This window comes from Chionomys nivalis, chromosome 18, assembly GCF_950005125.1.
Source record: "Chionomys nivalis chromosome 18, mChiNiv1.1, whole genome shotgun sequence".
Taxonomy (NCBI): Eukaryota; Metazoa; Chordata; class Mammalia; order Rodentia; family Cricetidae; genus Chionomys; species Chionomys nivalis.
In genome coordinates, this window is record NC_080103.1 from 45,623,774 (window position 1) to 45,645,775 (window position 22,002).

General features: G+C 41.8%; 1 protein-coding gene across 2 annotated transcripts in view; it reads left to right on the plus strand.

Moving 5' to 3' along the window:
* Ppp3ca (protein phosphatase 3 catalytic subunit alpha) overlaps positions 1 to 21,458 on the plus strand; it is a 275,304-nt gene extending 253,846 nt beyond the window's left edge. Inside the window, exons 11-14 of one of the 2 annotated variants that reach the window (XM_057793038.1) lie at positions 10,772 to 10,856; positions 12,551 to 12,648; positions 15,758 to 15,787; positions 18,809 to 21,458. In XM_057793038.1, the coding sequence (XP_057649021.1) occupies positions 10,772 to 10,856; positions 12,551 to 12,648; positions 15,758 to 15,787; positions 18,809 to 19,005 (410 nt within the window). In that variant the 3' untranslated portion in view covers positions 19,006 to 21,458. The remainder of the gene's footprint in view (positions 1 to 10,771; positions 10,857 to 12,550; positions 12,649 to 15,757; positions 15,788 to 18,808) is intronic. The other variant, XM_057793039.1, reaches the window with a different exon arrangement.
* The last annotated feature ends 544 nt before the right edge of the window (positions 21,459 to 22,002 follow it).

Genomic DNA, 22,002 nt, shown 5'->3' on the forward strand with positions numbered 1-22,002 from the left:
GAAGCAGTGGGAATGAAAGCTAATTGTGGTGCAGACCTAGGCACTGAGGGGAAAACCAGTCAGTTTGAGGAGGATGGCTTCTGTCACGTCCGTGTTTGAGTAAAACTGGTGCACGTGACTCAACGTGCCCACACCAGGGTTCAGAAAAATAAGCATTTATATCTGGGCTGATGACAGATTCCTTTTTTTTTAAATTATTACTTAAAAGTTTATTTTTTTATTTTACGTACCAACCACAGTTCCGCCTCCCTCCTCCTCCTGTTCCCCGCTCCATCTTACCCTTTCTAATGACAGACTCTTAATGGCGAATCCATTGTGAGTGAACTTGGTCTCCAGAATTGTTTATACACACACACACACACACACACACACAGGGGGGTGGGGTGTCAATGAGTGAGGGAGCAGGCTGGACACAGATGGTAGAAGGTGTTTTCCTACGATGCTGTAGATGGGATGGGCATCACGATTCTGGCCAGAAAATGAAATCTCAAGACAGTAACTTTGACACTCAGACACCAGACTATAGCGCGAGAAGGGCTCTGAGGAAGGGTTTGAAGGAAGCAAAAGGAAGAAAGAAATGTTATATTATAATGTCCAAAGCAAAAAGAAGCAGATAGGTTGCTGTAATTATGACAGAACCAAAAAAGAAAAAAAAAAAAAAAAAAAGAAGGCAGTCATTGGAAACAAATAAAATTAAGTGAAGTATGGAATATCTCAACTTTAATATTGCATTATGTATTTGTCTTTATATATCCTGTAACTGGATGAATAACTGCAGAGGTTGTAGCTGTTGTCATGAGTCCAGAGCAAATGAAACATTCCCCTCAGAGAATGTATTTGATCTCTAATACAATGGCTATACTTTAAAAATTATATAAATACTCTGAATTGCATAGTTTTATTTTTCTGTGAGATTGTGTTCTCTTATGAGAACTCTATTTTGTTCTTTCATCTTTAGCTCAGGAGAAGCTGGCCTCCCATTTTTTCCAAACTCTGGAATTAGAAATCTTTCTTGTGCTTGGGCAGTGCATGTTTTGGTGCGGCATCACCTTGTTCTGGGGACTTACCAGGCTCCTGTCATTCTCCGCCTGTTCCCTCAATCTGGAGTCCATCCTTGAGCCTGGTTGGCTTCAAAACACAGACCAGGCCCCATCTCAGCGCTGCCTGATAGTCACCAGAATCACATGATCAGACTTATTACACAAAGAAGATGCCAGGGTTGAAACAACAGAGCTCAAGCGTTTTCTTCCTTCCAGCTAACCCATTTGAGCCCTTCCCATTCACCGAGGCTCCGAGCTAAGTGCCTCGGCAGGTTGTTCTGTACCTGCATCCTTGCTTGCTGGAGGTTGGCTGTAGGAACATGCTTCTTATTTAATTCCCCCACAGACCTCTGAAGTAAGCCAGCAGCATGCTACTATACAGAACGCCAGCTGCATCGTGTCTTTGCAGCTGGTGGCTTTGAGCAAATAACTTCTTTGTATGTGTCCCCTTCAAATGTAGAGGAACATAACCACCTCCATGTAATCGTTCTGAGTGTTACATGGATGGCCTGAGCAGGGCGTGTAGAACACTAGTGTATAGATCATGAGAAGAGGCACACTGAGGCTTCCTAAGTCACCCAGAATAGAAACGTGGTCAGCGTTGAAGCAAGGCTCCAGCCAGGTCGTTTATTCTCGGGCACACGATCTTTACCCCTGTGCTGCTCCGGCTCTCGCGCATGCCAGTTCATCTAAAGGAGTGGCCGAGTCAGTTACAGGATCATCTGAAGTTTCGCAGTCGGGTCACTGGCTCGAGCACAGCGCTCCCGAACGTTTGCAGTGCTGGCCTTAGGACTCTGAGTCGCTGCTGTGCACTGGCAGCAGCCCAAACCCAGTGCTCATTTTCCCTGCTGGTTTTTTGAGGGAGAGTCGGGAAAGCAAAGCCTTCCTGCACACGTGTTCTCTTTCCTGACCAGACTCCTAGCCTGTGCTATGAGCCTGCAGATGTTGAAATAGGCTTGTTTCAGATAAGCTCAGCACATGCCACCGCGCCTGGATCATTCACTGGCCAGCGGTGAAGCTGCATTTCTTTCCTCGCCCCTACATAGGACATGTATGTTATCATACGACCCTCAACTTTTATGTACACTGTAATGTGTGTGACAAACCTAGCACTTCACTGTTTGCCCACTCTCCACATACAAATAGTGGGCATTCAGAGGAGAAATTTTAATACTACATGTATCAGTCCCTTGGATGTTGAAATGTGTTCTAGGCCATATGCTTTCTCATAGTCCTCCGCACAGGCTCGAGTTTGCTATCCTCTTGCTATGACAGACAAACACTGTGACCAATAGCAACTTGAACAGGAAACGGTTTATTTGGCTTACACAACCCACCACTGAAGGAGGTCAAGGCCAGAACTCAAGTTAGAAACCTGGAGGCAGGAACCAGAGAAAAGCTGTTTACTGGGGCTCTCCTCTCCCCTCCCCTCCCTTCTCCTCCCTTTCCCTCCTTCCCCCCCCCCCCCCCCCCCGCCAACTTTCTTACTCAACTCAGGACAACATACCTAGGAATAGCACTGCCACGCTGGGGCTGGGCCTTCCCATGTCAATAAACACCAAAGGCAGTTCCTCAAAGACATGGACAGTTTGACTTGAACCGTCCTTCAATTGAAACTATGTCTTCCAAGTTTGTGTCAGATGATAATAAAGACTTACCAGGGCAGCATGCATGACTAATCAGGCTCATAATAAAGGACTATTAAAGCCATTGCCTCTTCACCTATAGCCCTGGTTCCTTGAGAGATGCCTAGCCATGCTAAGTATTTCATTCTTAGAAAATAAGCCTACTTATTAACTTGACATTTGTTTTTTGATCTTCTGTTAGCAGTTTAAGAAATTGATGTTGGTTTGGTTTTGATTTGTTTCTATTGACAAAGGGGTTGCCCCAAGTGGATCTGGGCCGGCTCTCAGTTTCTCCGTTGATAAACAGAGGAACTTTAATGTCCTTGGTAAGGCACACGTTGGTTATGTGGGCCATTCCTTAAAAATTTTATAGATCTCTAAAATCTTGAATTTTCGCCCCAGTAAGAATAACAAGCATGGTCCATTTCTTTGATTCTGTGCAGTAGTCACTACACTGATTGAAAATACCATCTCAGTAAACAGAGACATGCAGAATTGCAGAATCAAATTAGTGTTTGTAAATGAAGTTCTTTTCACTAAGTAGGAAATGACCAGCTGGTGACAGTACAGGTACTTAGGTCCTCTTTAGGGCTTTCTATGCAAGAATTCACTTATGTTTTTTGGTCAGACGGTGGACAGGAAGGGTCTCATCACCTGTCCTTCCTTAAAAGCTCTTATGCACTAGAGGGTTTTTGTGTTTTTTTTTTTAATTTATATTTTAGAAGATATTCTGGGGCTTTCAGAAGGGGATAGTAGAGTAGCTTTATGCCAAGTATCACGCCACTGTCACCTGTCACCTCGCAAGATTTCCAATAAGTGCCAGAACTTTTGGAAAGGTACAGAGTAGGTGGCTTAGAGATAGGCAGTGGGCTCCAGCTGTGGGTGTCACACAGTAGAGTTTAAATACAAAGGAAAAACCCAGTCTACACTTGGGAGAACCTAACTGTCTTAAGAATTGGTTCAGCAAGTACTGACCCTGCCTGGATGGTTGCAGTACAGATTGTGAACTATGTCTTTTCAGGAGAGAAATTCTAATAGCAGTCTCTTCGGAAATTGAGTTACCTAGTTGTCTCTAGAACAGTCTGCAGGCTGGGTTATGAGGTCTGCCTGCATCACCAAAGACATTTTAGGAGACTTTAAAGGGACCCCCATCTTCACATCCTCGGTCCAAAAAGCAATCAGCCGTAGTTCAGGCCTCAAGGCAGCCAGCCTCTTTCTCAATTGCCTTTTTCCATTCTAAGGACTGTGGTCTCCCTGGACCCAGTCACTGGGAAGATTAAAGAAGTTTCTTGATTCAAAACAGGGTCACTGCCTTCCTGTCCCTGTCATTCAGAGATCAGTTCCTGTAAAATGTATTTCGATGCATATTTACATTTGTAAACATCATGTGTTTGTGCTCTTTGGCTGAATTATGAAGTAATTATAGTTGTGACAGATACTCTGAAAGAATTTTTGAACATTTAGGACCTACTGTCTCAGAAAATTTAAGACTTTTAAAACACACAGTCTATAATGCACTAAAAATTAAGTAAATTGAATGGAAATGCAATTTCAAAGATGGAAAGTAATAAGGTGCATAAATACCTATGAAGATCTTGTTCATGGGTTTTTCTTTAAATGTATGACAGTGGTAACTAAATTGTTACCATAAAATATGCCACTGGCAACAGTCATATAGCCATGCCATTTTAAAGTGATTATGTTTATAGCATTATGGTTTTTATAACTCTTTAACCTTGGAGGGCAGAATGGGGGTCAATGGGGGCTGCGGCATTGAAGCACTTCCAGCAGAAGAAGGACAGTTGCACAGCACTGTGGTTCCCTCCCAAAGCCCAGGGTCCTGGGTCACAGTTGTCTAGGAAAATGTGCTGAAACAAGGGGATGTTGACGTCACTTCTAGAAGGCATGGCAGTCCTTTCTAACGCAGCAGCTCTAGTTGACTGCTCTTAAGCTGGGTCAAGAATGGAAAGACAAGGCTTAGTGAAGGCTTACCACAAATTTGGAGCATGTATTCTCCCAAATGAGGCACCCACATATACATAAATGCCATCACCATCTGTGAGGAACTGTGAAGAGCAGTTCTGTTAGGTTTTTGCATGTATCTGGTGTCATGTTCTCTTTCTCATTGTATCCTATAGTTCAGAAATATTAATTGTAGATAAAAGCAAGCTATTTTTACTTTACTGTAGAATTGAGATACTTCACATTTTAACCCCTTATGTGTCACCCTGTAAGTAGCCTTATTCACATTCAGTTGTCACTCTCTTTGGCAAAAGTAAAATCTGAAAGAATCTCTAATTTCTGGTTATGGACAGACTGACAATGGTCTGTAATAGAATAATATTTTCAGAAAGTGTAGTTTCCCAACATGATGAATTTGTTGAATTTAACAAACCTAGGAAAATGATAAGAAGTAAATATATATGTCGTCTTTGAATATGAATTAAAGATTTAAGGAATGTGAAGTCTACCAGTAAATAATAAGCTATAAAACATGCTCACCCTTTAAAGAAGTTTGTGGTGTTTGAGTCCATGTTCTGTATGACATTTTTCAATGCACATATTATGGACACATTTGAATTATTTCAAGATCTTTTCATGAAGGAACCCTAAATAATAGAAAAGATTTAAGGCCAGTAGAATGAAGGAAGCAGTGGAGATGTTCTCCTAGCTTTTCCATTAAAAATTAAATTAAAACTATCTAACCTTATTATATTTTTAAATGTGTGTGTGTGTGTGTGTGTGTGTGTGTGTGCAGGTACAAAGAGAGACCAATAGAGGCTATTGATTACCCTGCAGCTGGAGTTATAGGAAGGTATGAGCTGCCCAGTATGGGTGTTGGGAACCAAACTCTGGTCCTGTCTAAGTGCAGTATGTGTTCTTAATCACTGAGCTAACTCTCTAGCCCTATAATAAAAGCATTTAGAGGCTGATTTCTTCTCCTCTTTACAATGAGGACTATAAAGTTTCCACACAGCTGGCAAACTTCTCGTCTTACAGCTCTAAGACTGTGTTTAACCTACTTAGGCTCTCTTTGATTCCACTTTGAAGACAGTGTCTTCTCAGCTCCACATTCTGCTGTGTATTAAGAGTAGCGGGTAGAGAAACGCAGTGCCAGGGAAGAGCATCCGTCACTGTTTTTTTTTTCACTTAGCTCATGCATCTCCGTGTCATATATAAAGAACAATGGGACACAGGTACCACGACTTGCAAACCTGTTCTCTCACTCCTCTCTCAAAGCCAGCATTTCTTCCCAAATGTACCTTTGACTCGGTTTGCCTGGACTTAATAGAGGTAGCGGAAGCTCCTCCACGCTAACTGTGAACTGAGCCAGAAGGCTAGCACCTCCCACATGGCAGGTTCTCAGTGTGGTTAGAACCTCTTCCTTCTAGCCCTGCCCGCACATCTGGAGTGCTGTTTGCAGCTTCCAGGCTGAAATCCACCCTGTATGAGGTGGTGGCACTCACTCAGCCAATTGGCACACGTCTCTTTCCTGGGAAGTGAAGGGGGCAGGAGCAGGTGGGGAGAGGTTGTACCACGAAGGGCAGGGAGGACACAGATTTAGATTTCCTTGATCTGTATATTGGCCTCCCCAACTTGAAGAAAATAGAGGGTGAAGTTGCTTGATTCCAGAAGTAATAGAATGGTGCTTCAGGCACAGAACTTCGAAGTTGAAAAAAGAAACAATAAAAAAGTTAGAATGGAAATGAAGTTAAATTTTACTTTCAAATTACTCTTTTTCTTAGCATATGGAATAATAATACCTTTCAGTTTGAGGTTTCTGAATTAAAATAAGAGATTACATTCTTTTCAATGAAAAATACCAGAGTGTTTCTGTAAAAGGTGTTTTATATATCTCCCTTACCACGGCACGTTACCGCAACTGAGGCAAGGTAGTACCAAGAAGAGTCAATATGATATCATATTTGCCTGTAGTATGTAAAGCAGAGTCTGGAGCACGCACATTTATTTTGCTGACTTCACTGCCACACGCATTATGGGTGGAGACAATTTGTAATGGGATGTGCATTTCCCAACCGGCTTGATGATCTCCGGCAGTTCTGACAAACAGGTGTGCAGTGCAAAGTCTAAGGGCATGCTCATGGTAACTCTCCACCATGGCTTATTCCATCGCATTTAATAAGAACCCGTATCATTCATGTCAGCAAGTCTGCTTGGGTATTTTATATTTTCTGAAGTTATGATTGCATGATATGAGTTTGAGACTTTGAGTAATTGAAAAACATTGAAGGTTATTCCCAGGAGAAAAAAAAAATCTTACCTTGACATTTATGATGACTTGTAGTCACAGAACCTTTGAAATTGAGACAGGAGGATTGCCGTGAACTTAGACCAGCCTGGGCTACAGCTTGAGGCCAGGCTGAGCCACAAAATCGTAGGATGTCTTGAGAGCAGAGGGGATCAGTGTAGTCTTACTGTCTCCTCTTGGAGTTTATGGTAAACTTATTTGAATTTTGGAGTAAATACTTTGGTTTTATGAAAGGGTCGATAACATTTCTAACTGCATTCTTAAAGAATCTCAAAAGAGAATTTTTCATCAGGAAATCTCGATAGTCACCGTTTGTTGGGAGATATGACCGTGTGGATGTGATGGAATATTGTTACATTGTATACAAGAAGTCATTAGGTCTGAAAATGTAATCAGTAGCACGTTGATTGTGGTCGCCAGAATGCCCACTTCACAGCTGAAGCTTAGCATTGAGCCGCCTTCTCCCGGTCAGCCCTCACCTGAGAAGCATGTCTCCACATAATTTATTTCCCTCCATTTCCTACGTAGAGTCTTACTTTCCGTGGCTCTGGTTTTGGTTTTTACAAGTCCGTTGCTGGAGATTTTTCTGTGAGATCATTCTTCTGTATTTCCCGCTGGTTTGATTTTTTTGTTCGACCCTTCTCATTCCTCTTCAAGATGTGCGGTTTTAGTTCTAGACTCTTAACCTCTGCTCCCTGCTTTTCTTGTTTGCATTTCTAAATATAGTCACCTGTGTTGGAGCACTCTCACACTTTCCGTTCTGTGTGTCAGTGGATTGGTTTCACGATCTGGCCAGATCGTATGCCCGAAAGGGCCAGGCTTATCCCTTGCCCAGCACATCATGACCTCTGGGATGACTGGTCAGGAGCGGGTAGGAAATAAGAAACAAAGAATAGCTATTAGGCCACAGTCAGAACTGAAGTGAAGAATTCTAAAGCCAGTAGAGAGCTCAACTACAGAGTCCACTTCCATCCCACTTAGGACGTAAGAAGAAAGGAAGAGAGTGGTGGAAGGAGGGAGGGAGGGAGGAAGGGAGGGAAGGAGGAAGGGAGGGAGGGAGGTCCTTCAGTAGTCTCAGTCATTAATCACCTATAATCTAAACCCAGTGAGTTCAGTCCCCTACTTGATGTCTGGAACAAAATTTCATGTGCAGAAAAGTCTGAATTTACAAATGCTAATGGCACTGTTTTCTTCTCTGGTGTTCTATCAGGTAGATAATAGCTCAAGGGATTCTTAGTGGATGGAGTCGCATGGCTCTGAATTACCGCAGATCTCACTGGAGAGGTTTTTTCCCCAGCTTGCATCTGAACCCACTCCATCCAGTTACAGGCAGAATAGCGGAAATAGCAAGTCCTGCCAATTAACGTAGGGGAGTAGTTACCATGGTGTGGTCGCCCCAAGAGAGAAAGATACGGACAGAAACATGAGCTGCTCTGATGTCAGATGGATGGTGGCATTGTGTCACTGGCTGGTACCCATCTCCTGGGGATACCATGTGTCTGTGATGTGAATATGCACAAACATCATCTCTGAAGACTAATCACATGGAAGACGGTTTGTTCTGTTCCCACTTAGAAAATTTCAAAGGTGGGGGAATCTCTAGCCAGTTCAGAATTGTCCATGCTGTCATGGTTTTCTCTTATGCGGCAATGTTAGGGTAGTGGGCAGTTGCTTCCGTCTTAACAAACAGGGAAGACGATTCCAAGTTATGTTTACAAACAGAAGAATTTCCCTCAAAATCTTGTTCTTCTCATGGATTAGAGAAAAAACTACATTACACATGCCATGTATATATCCTGGTCTCAGCAACCTTAGGGGCTCAAATTGTTCTTTAAAATTAAGAATGCTTCTGATCTTGCCGGGCGGTGGTGGCGCACGCCTTTAATCCCAGCACTCGGGAGGTAGAGGCAGGCGGATCTCTGTGAGTTCAAGGCCAGCCTGGTCTACAAGAGCTAGTTCCTGGACAGGAACCAAAAGCTACGGAGAAACCCTGTCTCAAAAAATCCAAAAGAAGAAAAAAAAGAAAAGAATGCTTCTGATCTTACCAGAGCTTGGGGAGAATTTAATTTGAGTGTGTGTGTGTGTTTGTGTGTGTAAAATTTGTAAATATTCATGTGTATGACACAATAGAATTTTTAAAAATCGCTGTTTTTGACTTCCTCTAAACTCATGTGGAAAAAACTTGTGAGAAAACAACTACTTAAGGGTAGCTTGGCCTCCTGGTCTCAGACAACATCCGGGACAGAGCTTGGCCTCCTGGTCTCAGACAACATCCGGGACAGAGCTTGGCCTCCTGGTCTCAGACAACATCCGGGACAGAGCTTGGCCTCCTGGCTTCAGACAACATCCGGGACAGAGCTTGGCCTCCTGGTCTCAGACAACATCCGGGACAGAGCTTGGCCTCCTGGTCTCAGACAACATCCGGGACAGAGCTTGGCCTCCTGGTTTCAGACAACTGAGAGGACAGTTTGGGTTCAGAGTGTCAGGCATTTTGGTTGGTGGTGGCAGAGGGGGCAGGGTAGGTAGAACAACTCTGGGAAACAGAGAAGATGGAATGCCAACATTAGCTGCCTTTCTCACTTCCGTTTCTATTTTCTCCACGCTCCAAGCTTATAAGATGACGTCACCCATATTAACCTGGACATTTTGTCACAGATAACATCAGAGACTGTGCTTCACTCATCTCCTCGGCACTGCTTAGTTAGTCAAGTTGACAGTATTAACCATCACAGATATCTTTACCTATTTTGTTTTCATTAAGAGGGTTTGGGGGTGTCTCAATGCATAGCATTCACTGGTGCCTATATTCGATTCCCAGTAACACACACACACACACACACATGCACATGCAAATCTTAACAAGAAAAGTGTTTTTCTGTGTTCTGTACATTTTGAGAATTAACAAATAAAATAGATTTGTTAAAGATCATACAGTATTTTTAAGACAATGCTTGTGTTGGCAGTTGCTCATATAGACTGATTTTTAACATTCAGATGAAAAATTGTAAAGTACAGCCACGTATCACTTATAATTATTATATTATTTTATGTGTGAGTGTTTGCCTGCATATATGTATGTGCATGTGTGTGTGTGCACCATATGTGTATCTGGTACCTACAGAGGCCAAAAGAGGGCATCAGCTTTCCTGAATATGGAGTTACAGATGTTTGTGAATCAACATGTCGGTTCTGGGATCCAAACCCAGGCCCTCTGCAAGCGCCCTTAACCAGTGAGTCACCTTTCCCACACTAGGACCGTGCAGACATTTTTGTTACCATGTGTACCTTTGTCCTTTACAAAATCAGCTCAGTTTTCCACATTTCCCTGCAGAACTTGTGCTGAAAGAATGGCTAGTGCTGAAAGAAGTATTTATGACCAGTAAATAACGCAAATGGTTATTCAGAGATCATGGAGTCTGCAGGGGTTCCGGTCTGTTCAGTTTTAGGGAGAATTTTTAAGAGTCCAGTAGTTTCCTAAAGTAACCTTCCAGCTTGGAGATAAAGAATAAAAAACACTACCTCACTGTCTTCTACTGCAGAAGAGAGGAGAAACTCAAACACTAAGAAGGCGTAGAACCTAACCAGTCTCTGCTCACATGGGCTCCACCCCTGTAAACTCACCACAAGTTCCTCTTTGTCGGTCTTGAGGATCGCATCATGGCATCAGTGATCTAAAGTTCAGTTATCTGAATTCAATTCAGAGATAGCAAAAGGAAAACAAAACCAAACAAAGCAAAACTGATTATGCGTAGTCTAACCGTTACCCTGGGACACATGCAAAGTAATTGTGGCAAGATAAAAAGTTGCTAACTGTTGAATTCTGTTTTCAAATACAGGAGCCACGGCCGCAGCCCGGAAGGAGGTCATCAGGAACAAGATCCGAGCAATAGGCAAAATGGCCAGAGTGTTCTCAGTTCTCAGGTGAGGTTGTCTTTCCTCCCTGTCTGTTTGAAATTTGATTGTGTATCACATAGTAGCTATCTTAACACTTTACTCTGACAGTTTAAATGTTTCACTAGAAAACGTTCCTTGAATTGTTTTTCTCTTTTGAAATGGAAATTGTCAATTCGTCTGTATTCTACTTAGATTGCAATCTACTCAATCGTTTCCATGAACAAAGGGTGTGTAGGTGGATTATGGCGCATCTTCTCCCTCCCTTTGCTGTAGGATTTAAAACATTTCACAAGGAACGTGATTAGGTCTAGTTCTAGTTTACAGTCTGGCGTGCAAACAGCCTGCAGAATATAATGGAGGCATTGCCTGGGGCTGAAGGAAGTAAACAGTGAGAGCAGGGATGCTTTGGGGTGATAAAGTGTTATCAAGTTGATTGGGTAACGTTGTATGGTAATCGCACCAATGAGAATAGGTGAGTTGAGTGTGTGGCTGGTCAACACAGCTGTTTTTGATAAATGAGATGGTGCGGTGTGAGAAGGAAATGCGTGGGAGCAGAGGCATCAAGGTTCACCATGAGCGGAGCTGTGGAATGGGAAGGTAGCTACGAGATGGAGCAGCAGGACGGTACAGTCCCAGTTTCTGAACTGACAAAAGGTACAGATAGAGGGAGAAATCCTTTTTCAGTCATGTTGGGAATCATCATAAAATGAGTTTGGTACTTGGACCTACTCAGTACTGTGTGTATAGTGTGTACCACTACAGATGTATTGTGAACTTTTTCCTGCACATGTAGGATTGTAGGATCTGTCGTCTGGGAAGATAATATGTTCTTCCTATTTCATAGGTCTGCTTCTTTAACTACTGAGTCTGTAAGTCCAAGTGATGTTAGATGGTCAGCTTAACTGAAATAATTATTTTCTTGCAGCAATATTAAAACAGGGCCATATGCACAACGAAAGAATTCCATGTATGCAACTCTGGGAAGGGAAAGGCTGAAAAATAAAAGCTCAGAAATGTTCCCACCAGGCTCCAAAGTCACAGAGAAACCCTGTCTCGAAAAACCAAAAAAAAAAAAAAAAAAAAATGAAATGTTCCCACCTGCCTGTGCACCATCCCTCTGTGTGTCTGTCACATGACATAGGCCTTCAATGACCCCCTGAAATAATCTGTGTGTCTGTCACATGATACAGAGACCTTCAATGACCCCCTGAAATAATCTCTGTGTGTCTGTCACATGACACAGAGGCCTTCAGTGACCCCTGAAATTATCTCTGTGTCTGTCACATGACACAGAGGCCTTCAATGACCCCCTGAAACAATCTCCAGGTTTCTGATCCTTAGGTAAGAGTCACCTCTTTGATAGGTGGGGTTCATAGAGTGTTCCCAAGCCCTTCGTGATAAAGCAAGCCTGCACGTGCCCTTCTGCTCACTGGATACACAGGTCCTTGTTGTCATTGAAGCAACAGCTTTGCCTTGTGAGACGTGGTTATGAAGGCAGAAGCACCTTCAGGATCTTCAGGGGGCCATAACTCCACAATTACATAATGTAACTTTGTCACTGAAGTCATTTACAGAACACCCCCTCTGTATAAATAGATTAAAATGGATTGTATTTTGAATAAAACAAGCCAATGTGAGGTAAATATGGGTTCTTATCTATCTTTTTTTTCTTCACGAAATAAAGCACACATTAACTTCCACAACCCTTCTGTGTCTTCCAGAGAAGAGAGCGAGAGTGTTCTGACCCTGAAGGGCCTGACCCCGACAGGCATGCTTCCCAGCGGAGTGCTTTCCGGAGGGAAACAGACCCTGCAAAGCGGTAAGCGAGCCCAGTGCTGTGACTGGGAGCACACAACGAGCTGTACCAGTAGAACCTTGAGCTTCTCATTCAGCTCAGTCTTCTCTTCAGTTCTTCTTGACTGGAAGAAGGCCTAAAGCTCACACGCCAGTGTGATCAGTCATGTCCCACATGAAAGCACTGACCTTCACCTCAGGCCACGCTCCGTCCCTCCTTAGCATGCGCATCCATATCTTCAGGCCTCCTTATGGGACACCTCACTTAGGGCACATGTGCATACAGCAGTAGCTTTGAGTCGGAGCTCCCCTCTCTCGGCCAATTAGTGTAAATTTTCTGTTACATTTTCATAAATCATCTGCCTAGCTACATGATTGATAAAATCTACACACAAATATATGTTTGCATAGCTATAGATTTTATTGGAAATACTATAAGAAGGGTAATCTAATTATCCACTTAAGCAGAAATGAGACTTAAACAGGCCTTTTCTCTGACTCATCAGAAATACAAGAAGAGAGATCTCAACTGCATTTTGGTTTATTTTTTTAAATAATAACATCTTTTTAAAGTAGACATTTTACTTTATAGTCATAACTGGCTGGACAAGTATCAGCCAGCATAACTTTTTGTGATAATGGGAATTTTTTTTATGGCTGCAAAGGCCACTGGTGACACAGAACCACTAAACAATTGACATATAACTAACAACCCCTAATTTTCAACAAATTTAACTTAAATATAGCTAGTATCACCCATGTTAGACAACACAATCATGTATACTTTTTCTTCTGTTACGTATGTTCTTTTATCAGTTTAATTAACACTACCACTAATTATAACTTATACAATATGGAAACTTTGTTAGGTTAGATTTGAACAGAAAACAAATACAGCAAAAATATAGTATAGTATTTTAATATAATCTCAGCCTCTAGTTTATTTCTCCCCTGGCTCTTTCTCCTATTTTCTTTCCTATCTCTGTCCTATATCCTAAAAGACACAGGTATTTGGTTACCCATTACATTATTAAGACATTTCTTCCACACAACTCATGGGCACAAAATTGCCAGACCATCTCACTTTATGAAGAACAATCATAACCTCTATTTTTGGATGAATTTCCTCAAAAACCACAGTCTTTGAGTTGACACAAAAGTTAAAAAACATAGTTTGGTGAAAGCAGGAAGATCTGTAGCAATTGAGGTAAACAAAAAAAAATCCCTCTTTAAACCTGTAGAAATTAATTGCTTCATAAACACACAAAAAAACTTTTCCATCAAGATGAATATACTGAGAGATTAGCATAAGATCATTTATATACCCAGAATGGAGTTCTGTCCAGCTGATGGACAGCCACAGCTTCTCATGAGCTCAGCACACAGCAGAGGCACACACACCATCAGGGACTGACCGCAGATGACCTGTGCTGAGGATAAGCTGGACTATGTGTATTTCTACCCAGCGGTGCTGGTGTGCTTCCAGGGTTTCGGCTTTGCTTCTAAACCTGAGGTCTTTATGTTTTACAGTGGCATAGTGTCACCTTCAGATCGTCACCTGTGTCTGTAGCTTCACTGACTCAAGTTCCTTTTCTTTTCTTTTAAACCCATCTGTTTGTGCTATTCTCTGTTGAGTTCACACACACACACACGAACACACAGTCACACATACTCTAGGTTGAGACTTCATTTGTCCTGAGAATTTGACAACTCAGTATGTATTTAAAACCAGTGTACTGCCACTGCCTGGCGATTCATATCTGACCCCCTTCCATTGGCAGAAGAGGAGAAGCGATGCAGAGATCTGACGTTCAGCTCTCCTCTGTGGTTATGAGGAATCCAGAATGCATTGCTAACTGGAATGCATACGTGGCCAATAATAAATGAACCTCTAATAAAGTTCAACCAGAGTCCACCATAAGTCATGCAGAACAGCTCTACAAAGCAGCTACTCCAGCACCCCATCATCCATTAATCCCAACCCATCACCATCGTAAACCACTCACCCACCCATACTATTGAACTCTAACACCATCTCAACCCCTTCATAATAGTTACCAATAACATACCTATCTCCGTAAAAATACTCATTCTTGTAGCTCTTAATTTTAAATCACGAGAAAATACAAATTGAAGTCCACGGATAGAATACTACCAATGTTCAACATTTTGAACTTAGAGAAAAATTTAATGTTTTAGCATTTGATTAAGGGAGCATCATCTAATAGCACAGACAAACTCCTCCACCTGCACAGGGAAGCTGTAGAGCCTAAGGTAAGCGATGGGCTTACTCAACCTTTGAAGCTACGGTTTCAGTATATCATTGTAGTTTACTCAGGAACTTCCTTACTCTGTAGTTTCAACCTTGAGACGCCCTGTTCCCGAAGATGCTAATTCATTTATTATTGCTCCTGCCATGTCCCCACTTAACATGCAACACTTTGAACTTCATTTCCAAAGATGGTATTGTAACGAGAAAAAGAAAACAATCGGGACTCAGCCTGCCTGGCTAAAGACGTCTAGGCCTTGACATTCCCGCTATGGTTCCCTGCCTCTCCCTTCTTTGAAGACTCCTATGTGTTTGCCACCTAGACAGCTTGATTTTGTGTCCTTTTAACCGCCCTCCTCACCCCATGCATCTCTATCTCTAGAGGAAAAAACTGGCATTTACTATTGACTAGCATAAAGCATCTCACCGACGTCTCAGCCCAGCTCCAAGCTCGCCCTAGTCCTCCGACATTCCACTACAGATCACCAAGTGTGCATTCTAAAGTGCTCTTAGAATCAGAAACATTGTAGATTTCCATAACCCAATTGTCAATTCAACCGAAATAACAGAAAGCATTTCTGCACGTTTCCCTAAACGACTTTGTCATCGATTAGTGAGCCAGGACTCCAGGCCACCCATTCGCTCCCTCAGGTGTACGCAGGCCATGACTGACACCTCTCACTTCTGCGGTATTGTTCCCCCTTTCTTTGTAGCCACTCTGTCTAGTTGTCTGTGCCAGATGCCCGCACTTAGAGACACATTAGTCCCCCCAGTTCCTTTGATCGTCACTGACTTGTTCTTAGCCTTGAACCAAACCTCTGCTCATTTTCTCATTCATTTTGCACCCCTTTCTTCTTCTCTTCAGCTACTGTTGAGGCTATTGAGGCTGATGAAGGTAAATTGGCCAGTCCCCTTTCTGTTGTGCCCGCAACAGACAAGGGCTCTGCTGGGTGTATTCTTTTTTTTTTTTTTCCGCTGTAGCTTGTACAGAGTGTGTGGGTGTTGGGCTAACAGTTGTGGCTCAGTATTAACCGAAACGTTCTTGCTTTAAAGGGGAAAGTGTCCTTCTATGGTTTGTTTGTTTGTTTTTTTCCCTTAAAGCTATGTTTGACTTTTGTATACAGTGAACCTAGTCTAATCACAGAAAACTAAAGGATTATATATCGATATTTATAAATATCTCTCGTGGATGATGTGGGGTGGGGGTTATGGCAGCTGCTTTTGACAAATGACATGTAAAATCAATATGCTCTGAGCTGAACCATCCCTCCCTCAAATCACTCCCAGGTAGGACAGAGACAAGAGAGAGTAAAATTAAGTCTAGTCTTCTCAAGGTCGCCACAACAGAAATGCTTGGTAGTGCTTTGTTACGGTTCAGCATCACTTATGTCTCTAAAATACTCAAACGTGAGACAGATGTGTGGAGGTAAACTCTTATCCTCGGCAGTTTTGACCATTTGCTATTTGGAAGGAAGTTAGCACTCACAAAATATGATGAAGAGCCCAAAAAGTTTCTGTGGCAGTGAAGTGGCCGACAAGACTGGCAAGCAGATGATTGATTAATGATTCGGAGCATCTGCTCTATGCTAGGCCTCTTGCTAGGAGCTTCAGAGGAAATTGAGAACGGTACATCTCCAACTGCCTTCTAGCACTACTCAAGAGCAGCATTGTTGACACTTTAGAACTGCTTTTTAATTGAATGCTGTCTTACTACATGGTTTTACGAGAACTGCACATGAATATAATGTTCAATATTAAGAATACCACACCCTCTGGAATTTTTAAAGCATAATTTGAAGTTCCCCTTTAAAACAAAATTCTTCAGTTGTATTTTGTTCTTGCAAAATAACTGATTTTTCACAAATTGTATGCATATATAGTCCTTTGGTGTGTTGTTAAAAAAAAGTGTCACTTTAGCTCTACAATTTGCTCATGATTTGGATATAGTAGGGGAAATGACAGTGATGTAAGAGAAAAATACAACTGTTTCCTAAATAGCAGTGAGCAAGCTGCTATTTATGTGGGAATTCTCCATTCCTCTTGGCAAAATCTAATCTGCAGTGTGCATTCCTGTTGATAGTTTGGCTGTTTTCTGTGACTCTGTGGCTCTGTGTTGTGTTAAGTATATTCCCAATGTAAATTGCTAACCCCCACTGTCTGACCAGCAACTGGAGCAGAGCACTTTCTTCTGTGCAGGGTAGACAGACAGACAGACGCGATTCGCAATGGAGCCCCATCCTGAACGAGCCCCTGTTCCACTAGATTTGGCATTTCCTATGCCCCCGCCCTATAGGTTGCAAAACCTAGAACTTCCACTTTATTTTTTTAATGAATGAAACAGTTTCATGATTAATCACGATCGAGATGATGTCATTTAGAAAAAGACTAGGGTGTCTGTTATTTTTGCCCCATAAAATAATTGAATTCATTTTCAGGGTGGGTGCTCATTGGGCAACACAATTATTTTTCAGTTTATTACTAAATTACAAAATTAAGAAGCTTTGCTTTGGGCCTTGGTCCTTCCCCATCTCCCCATGTTCTTCCTCCCACACTTGACTAATCACCACTTTGCTAACCTGAAAATGCAGACGGGGAACAATTTGTTTTTCTTTCTAATGAGTTTTTAAAGCACTGTGTAAATCTCTGAGGACTGTTCATCTGTACTAATGGGAGGCTGCACATTTGTGTCCAAGTGGCTGACAAAACATAAGCCTTAAACGGCTTTCCAGTTTCCCTCCCAAAGTGGGGAGGGTACAAGTACCTTGAAATTGTCCTTCATACACTGTGGAGATGCAGCCCAAATCAGCATTGGTGATTGGCCACCCGTCCATACCCTGCTCACACTTCACAGGGAGTGAAGCAAGCTGATGTCATTGGTTCCCCATCTGTGTGTTTTATTTTCAGCTCACTGTTGGTGTACCCACTGAGGAAGTGATTAAGTTTTTCAAAAGTACCTCTCATATCTCTGTAGCACACACAGGGTCATTAGAAGAGAACACAAGAGAAGCCAAGGTTTTAATTAATAGAACCAAAACCAATTCAATTCATTTTTGCTAAAAAATTGTGAAAAGCATTTATCTCTGCTTCTCCTTTAACCCCAACTTATTGTTGCTCTACAGAGAGGGGGTTTTCCCTGGTTTAGGTAGTCACGAGTGCCAGATGTGCATCAATTTGACCTGTTTGCTGCTGAAGGGCAGAAAATGCTTCTCTGCTTAGTCATCTGACCTTTATTTTTGAGTTTCTCTTAACCTCCTCCCTTACCCACTGTATATAGACTTTCAGTGCAAAGTGGGGAAAAAAGCTCATGATTTCATTTTCCCCCATATCATTGAGTTGATAGCTTTGTGGAATTTAGAGATGGCAAAACCACACATGTCCCTGCCCATGCATTTTCTAGTTCCTTAGACCTTCTGTTCTAAGCCGTGGCTAGAGTTCTGGGTAGAGCAGAAAGGGCTTCCACTGACGCGCGCCATCCCTAGCATGGCGGTAGAGTGAGAACAGGGATGCACTGGCTCTTTAGCCCAGGGTATCCGTGGATCATCACGCTACTGATGTGGCCAGTGATGCTGCCAGTGATGCTGGATCCCAGAAACCTGCCCCTGGAACAGCTTTTTCATTATCCACTGTGGATTTCTGTGAACTAAACTTTGATGAAGACAGGAGAGATGCTTACTTCTTAATCACTGCAAGAGGACATTTTGGTTGGCAAGAGACATTGGCTGTTTCAAACCCTTGGTCCCCTCCAGTATGGTAAGGAGTCTGCTGTGTTGTCATCAGGTCCCGTCACGTCGTTCCCCACTAAAGGACTCCCACCCACTCCGAAGTCTCTAACCTCACCCGACGCGACCGCGGTGCCCTATGTGGTGCTCCACCTAACCTAACCCTCTCTCTCTTTTCTTAATCATTTGTTGTTTAGCTATCAAAGGATTTTCACCACAACATAAGATCACTAGCTTCGAGGAGGCGAAGGGCTTAGACCGAATTAACGAGAGGATGCCACCTCGCAGAGATGCCATGCCCTCCGACGCCAACCTTAACTCCATCAACAAGGCTCTCGCCTCAGAGACTAACGGCACAGACAGCAACGGCAGTAATAGCAGCAATATTCAGTGACCACTTCCTGTTCACTTTTTTTTTCTTTTTTTTTTTTGAGCTGCAGGTCATGATGGGATTGCTGCATCTCAGCAGTTGGATGTTCTTGCCTCTGACGGTAGCTTGTTTGCTCTGGGGGCCAGGAATTGGATTCAGTTTACACTATCATGAAATAAAAAAAAAAAAAAAGAGGGAGAGAGATAATAAACTATATTTTGGTGAGGGTGGTGATTAAACACCTCTTTTGGGTATGCCTTTAAAAAATGCTTCTAGGAAAAAAGGTTTTAAAAAGAAAGCTAATGCTAGTCTATACTGCAATGTTAGGGAAATGAACGTGTTTTCCTACTACACTGGGGACTTCTAGATAGGTTAATGAAAGGCCTTTTACTCTGTTACTGGACACGAAAACTTTGTCTAATTTCTTATACTCTATTGTACGTTTACAGTGCAGCACTAAAAATGGATGACATCAAACATTTTTAACGACAACAAAAAATGATGTACAAACTAAATAAGGACTATTTATTGATAAGGTTTTGCTACTTTCGTCAGACAATGGCTAGAAACTGAATTAGGCAGTCTTAAAAAAAAAAAAAACCTGGAAAAAAAGAATGTTGCAAATTTGTTAAAATGCCAAAAAAGGACAGTTTAATTTTGTATAGCTCGTGCTTACCTCAGGTTCCTTTAGTTTGCTTGAATGCCCTTCTTTCCATAGAGCACTTATTAATTTGGCAGTGAATACATTTTCTTTAAGTTTTAAAAAAAACTGGAATAATTACACCCATCTTTTTTGCTGTTTATATTTAGGGGTTTTGTTGATAAATCAAGTCTCGGTTGTGGCTTGCTGAATTCAATATTTATGAGTGGTGCATTTTTAAGTATAGTGAACACGACACCATAGTGCAGTGACGAAGCATCTATATTCTGTAAAAAACAAAAACAAAAAAAAAATCTGCCTATGCATGTTTTTTAAGAAAAAAAAATAAAATGGCTGTATCGGCCTGTATGGGACTGTAATGCGCTTAGTGGTCTGACATATACTGGAAATGTATGTATACTGGCATACTTTATATTCTCTAAAATGCTTAATGCCTTTGAAATTTTGTAATCAAAAAAAAGCTTTGAAAAAATCTAAAGGGGAGAGTATTCTTAAAAGTTTTTAACATAAGCTTGTCAGTGCACACATAGATGGTTGGCATGTTTAGCAAACTTTGTGAAATTTAAATAAGTTTGTAGTTACATGTGAAACTCTAAATGCATGGTAACCGTTAATGTCATAACAATTTAGTTATTTCGTTCTGTTCTGTCATGTGCCACAAAAAATATGTACTTTTTTCACTTTTTTTCCCTTTGTATATTAGTTACGGGTTACAACTGGTTCATTCTGAAAACAACAACAACCAACAAAAGTCCATTCATATTTTTTAACAATTGTATAAGTGCCCAAGTCATTCACTACAGCCTAAAGCCTTGCCTTTGTAATTTGACTTCTGAAATGTTGGCAGTCAAAGCATGCACCTGTAACCATGACAAAGAAAAAGCATTTTATATTACTATTCAATAAAATGTGCATGAACTTAAAGAACGCGCATCCTTTCACTGAGTCTGCTGAAGGGAATCTTGTGCACAGCCACCATGGTGTCCTCCGGGTGCTGACCTTTCACCACCCTGCACACTTAGGACAGGCTGCTTCCCAAGGCCTCGTGATCTGAGGAGTGCTACCCACTTCTGCTGTAAAAGTCTTGGTGGATTTGCGTCTCAAAAATCAGGCAAGAGAAGTCTACCTAGAGAGCAGATGCCATCTTCTGGCTCCCTTGAATGCAGGACCTATTTAAGAAGCTACAGCATTCCTTTTCATTGAAAACTAAAAACGAAATAATCACCAGTTTGTTATCAGGTTGTATCAGTTGTGTGGGATGCTCCCCCCACACACACAAGTCTCCTAGGCACATTTCCATCAGAGAAGAGCTGCGTTTGTAGTGCCGTCAAGTTTGTGTTCCCGTGCTTCAGTTAGTACCACACGGAGGTTTAGGAGACACCACGTTTCAGTTTGTTTCTAGCATTGTTCGTTTTCGACGCACTTTGTTTATGTAATAAATTATGCCTATTATATTAAATAATAAGAATATGACAATCAGTAATAGAGTGTACCAAAACAAAGATACATTCGCTGACAAAAACTTCCCCAGGGTTATTTGAATGAATCAAAACGTTTTTTGTTTTTTTCCTGTGGATATTTTCCTAATTTTAAACAAAAGTGGCATCCAAGGAAAAAAGATGCAACTTGCTAGAATGATGTGAAAGAAATGATAATTCTGGTACCAATTTGTGTATTTTCTTTCTTCTATCTGCAGAGAAAATATCCCAAAAATATTATTATTAATAACAATCAGGTTTTTTTGGATTCCTTTCTTTTGCAAATTGTGCTAAGGAAACTATGGTGTAGAAATAAACATTTGACATTGAAATACGCAGTTTCTGTGAGTATTGCTTGTCTTTTTGCTCAGTGTTAGGAAAGAGACACTGTATTTTTTTCACGTTATAATTTGATCTGTCAAAGAAATTTATTTAGAGCTGAAGGTCTTCTCCAGAACCAACAACACTTACAAACCCTTGTTATTAGTCCTGTCTCTTTAAGATGTGGACAGACTATTGGACTCATGCGTTCTCTGTCTGGGTGCCTGGGTACAAACACACACACATGTATGGGCACTCACACAGCCACTCTGATCCCCAGCTGCCGTTGCCTGGACCAGCATGACTCACTTATCACAAGTTAACAATTCTGCTGAATTTGTATGAAGTCTCTGGAGTTTTAAGAGCTAGATCTGCTAGTCCCGCCACGGAAGGCTTTCTTGCCCGTACATGTTTTTTCAAAAATAAAAAAAATAAAAAGCTTAATAGGTTCACCTGTGATGAGAATCAAGCGCGGTGTCTCAGTCTGTCTGCAGTCCACCACTTAGGGTCTCTGTGAGCACTGGAGTACTCCATGGGGTCTGTCCATGGCATCTGTCCACC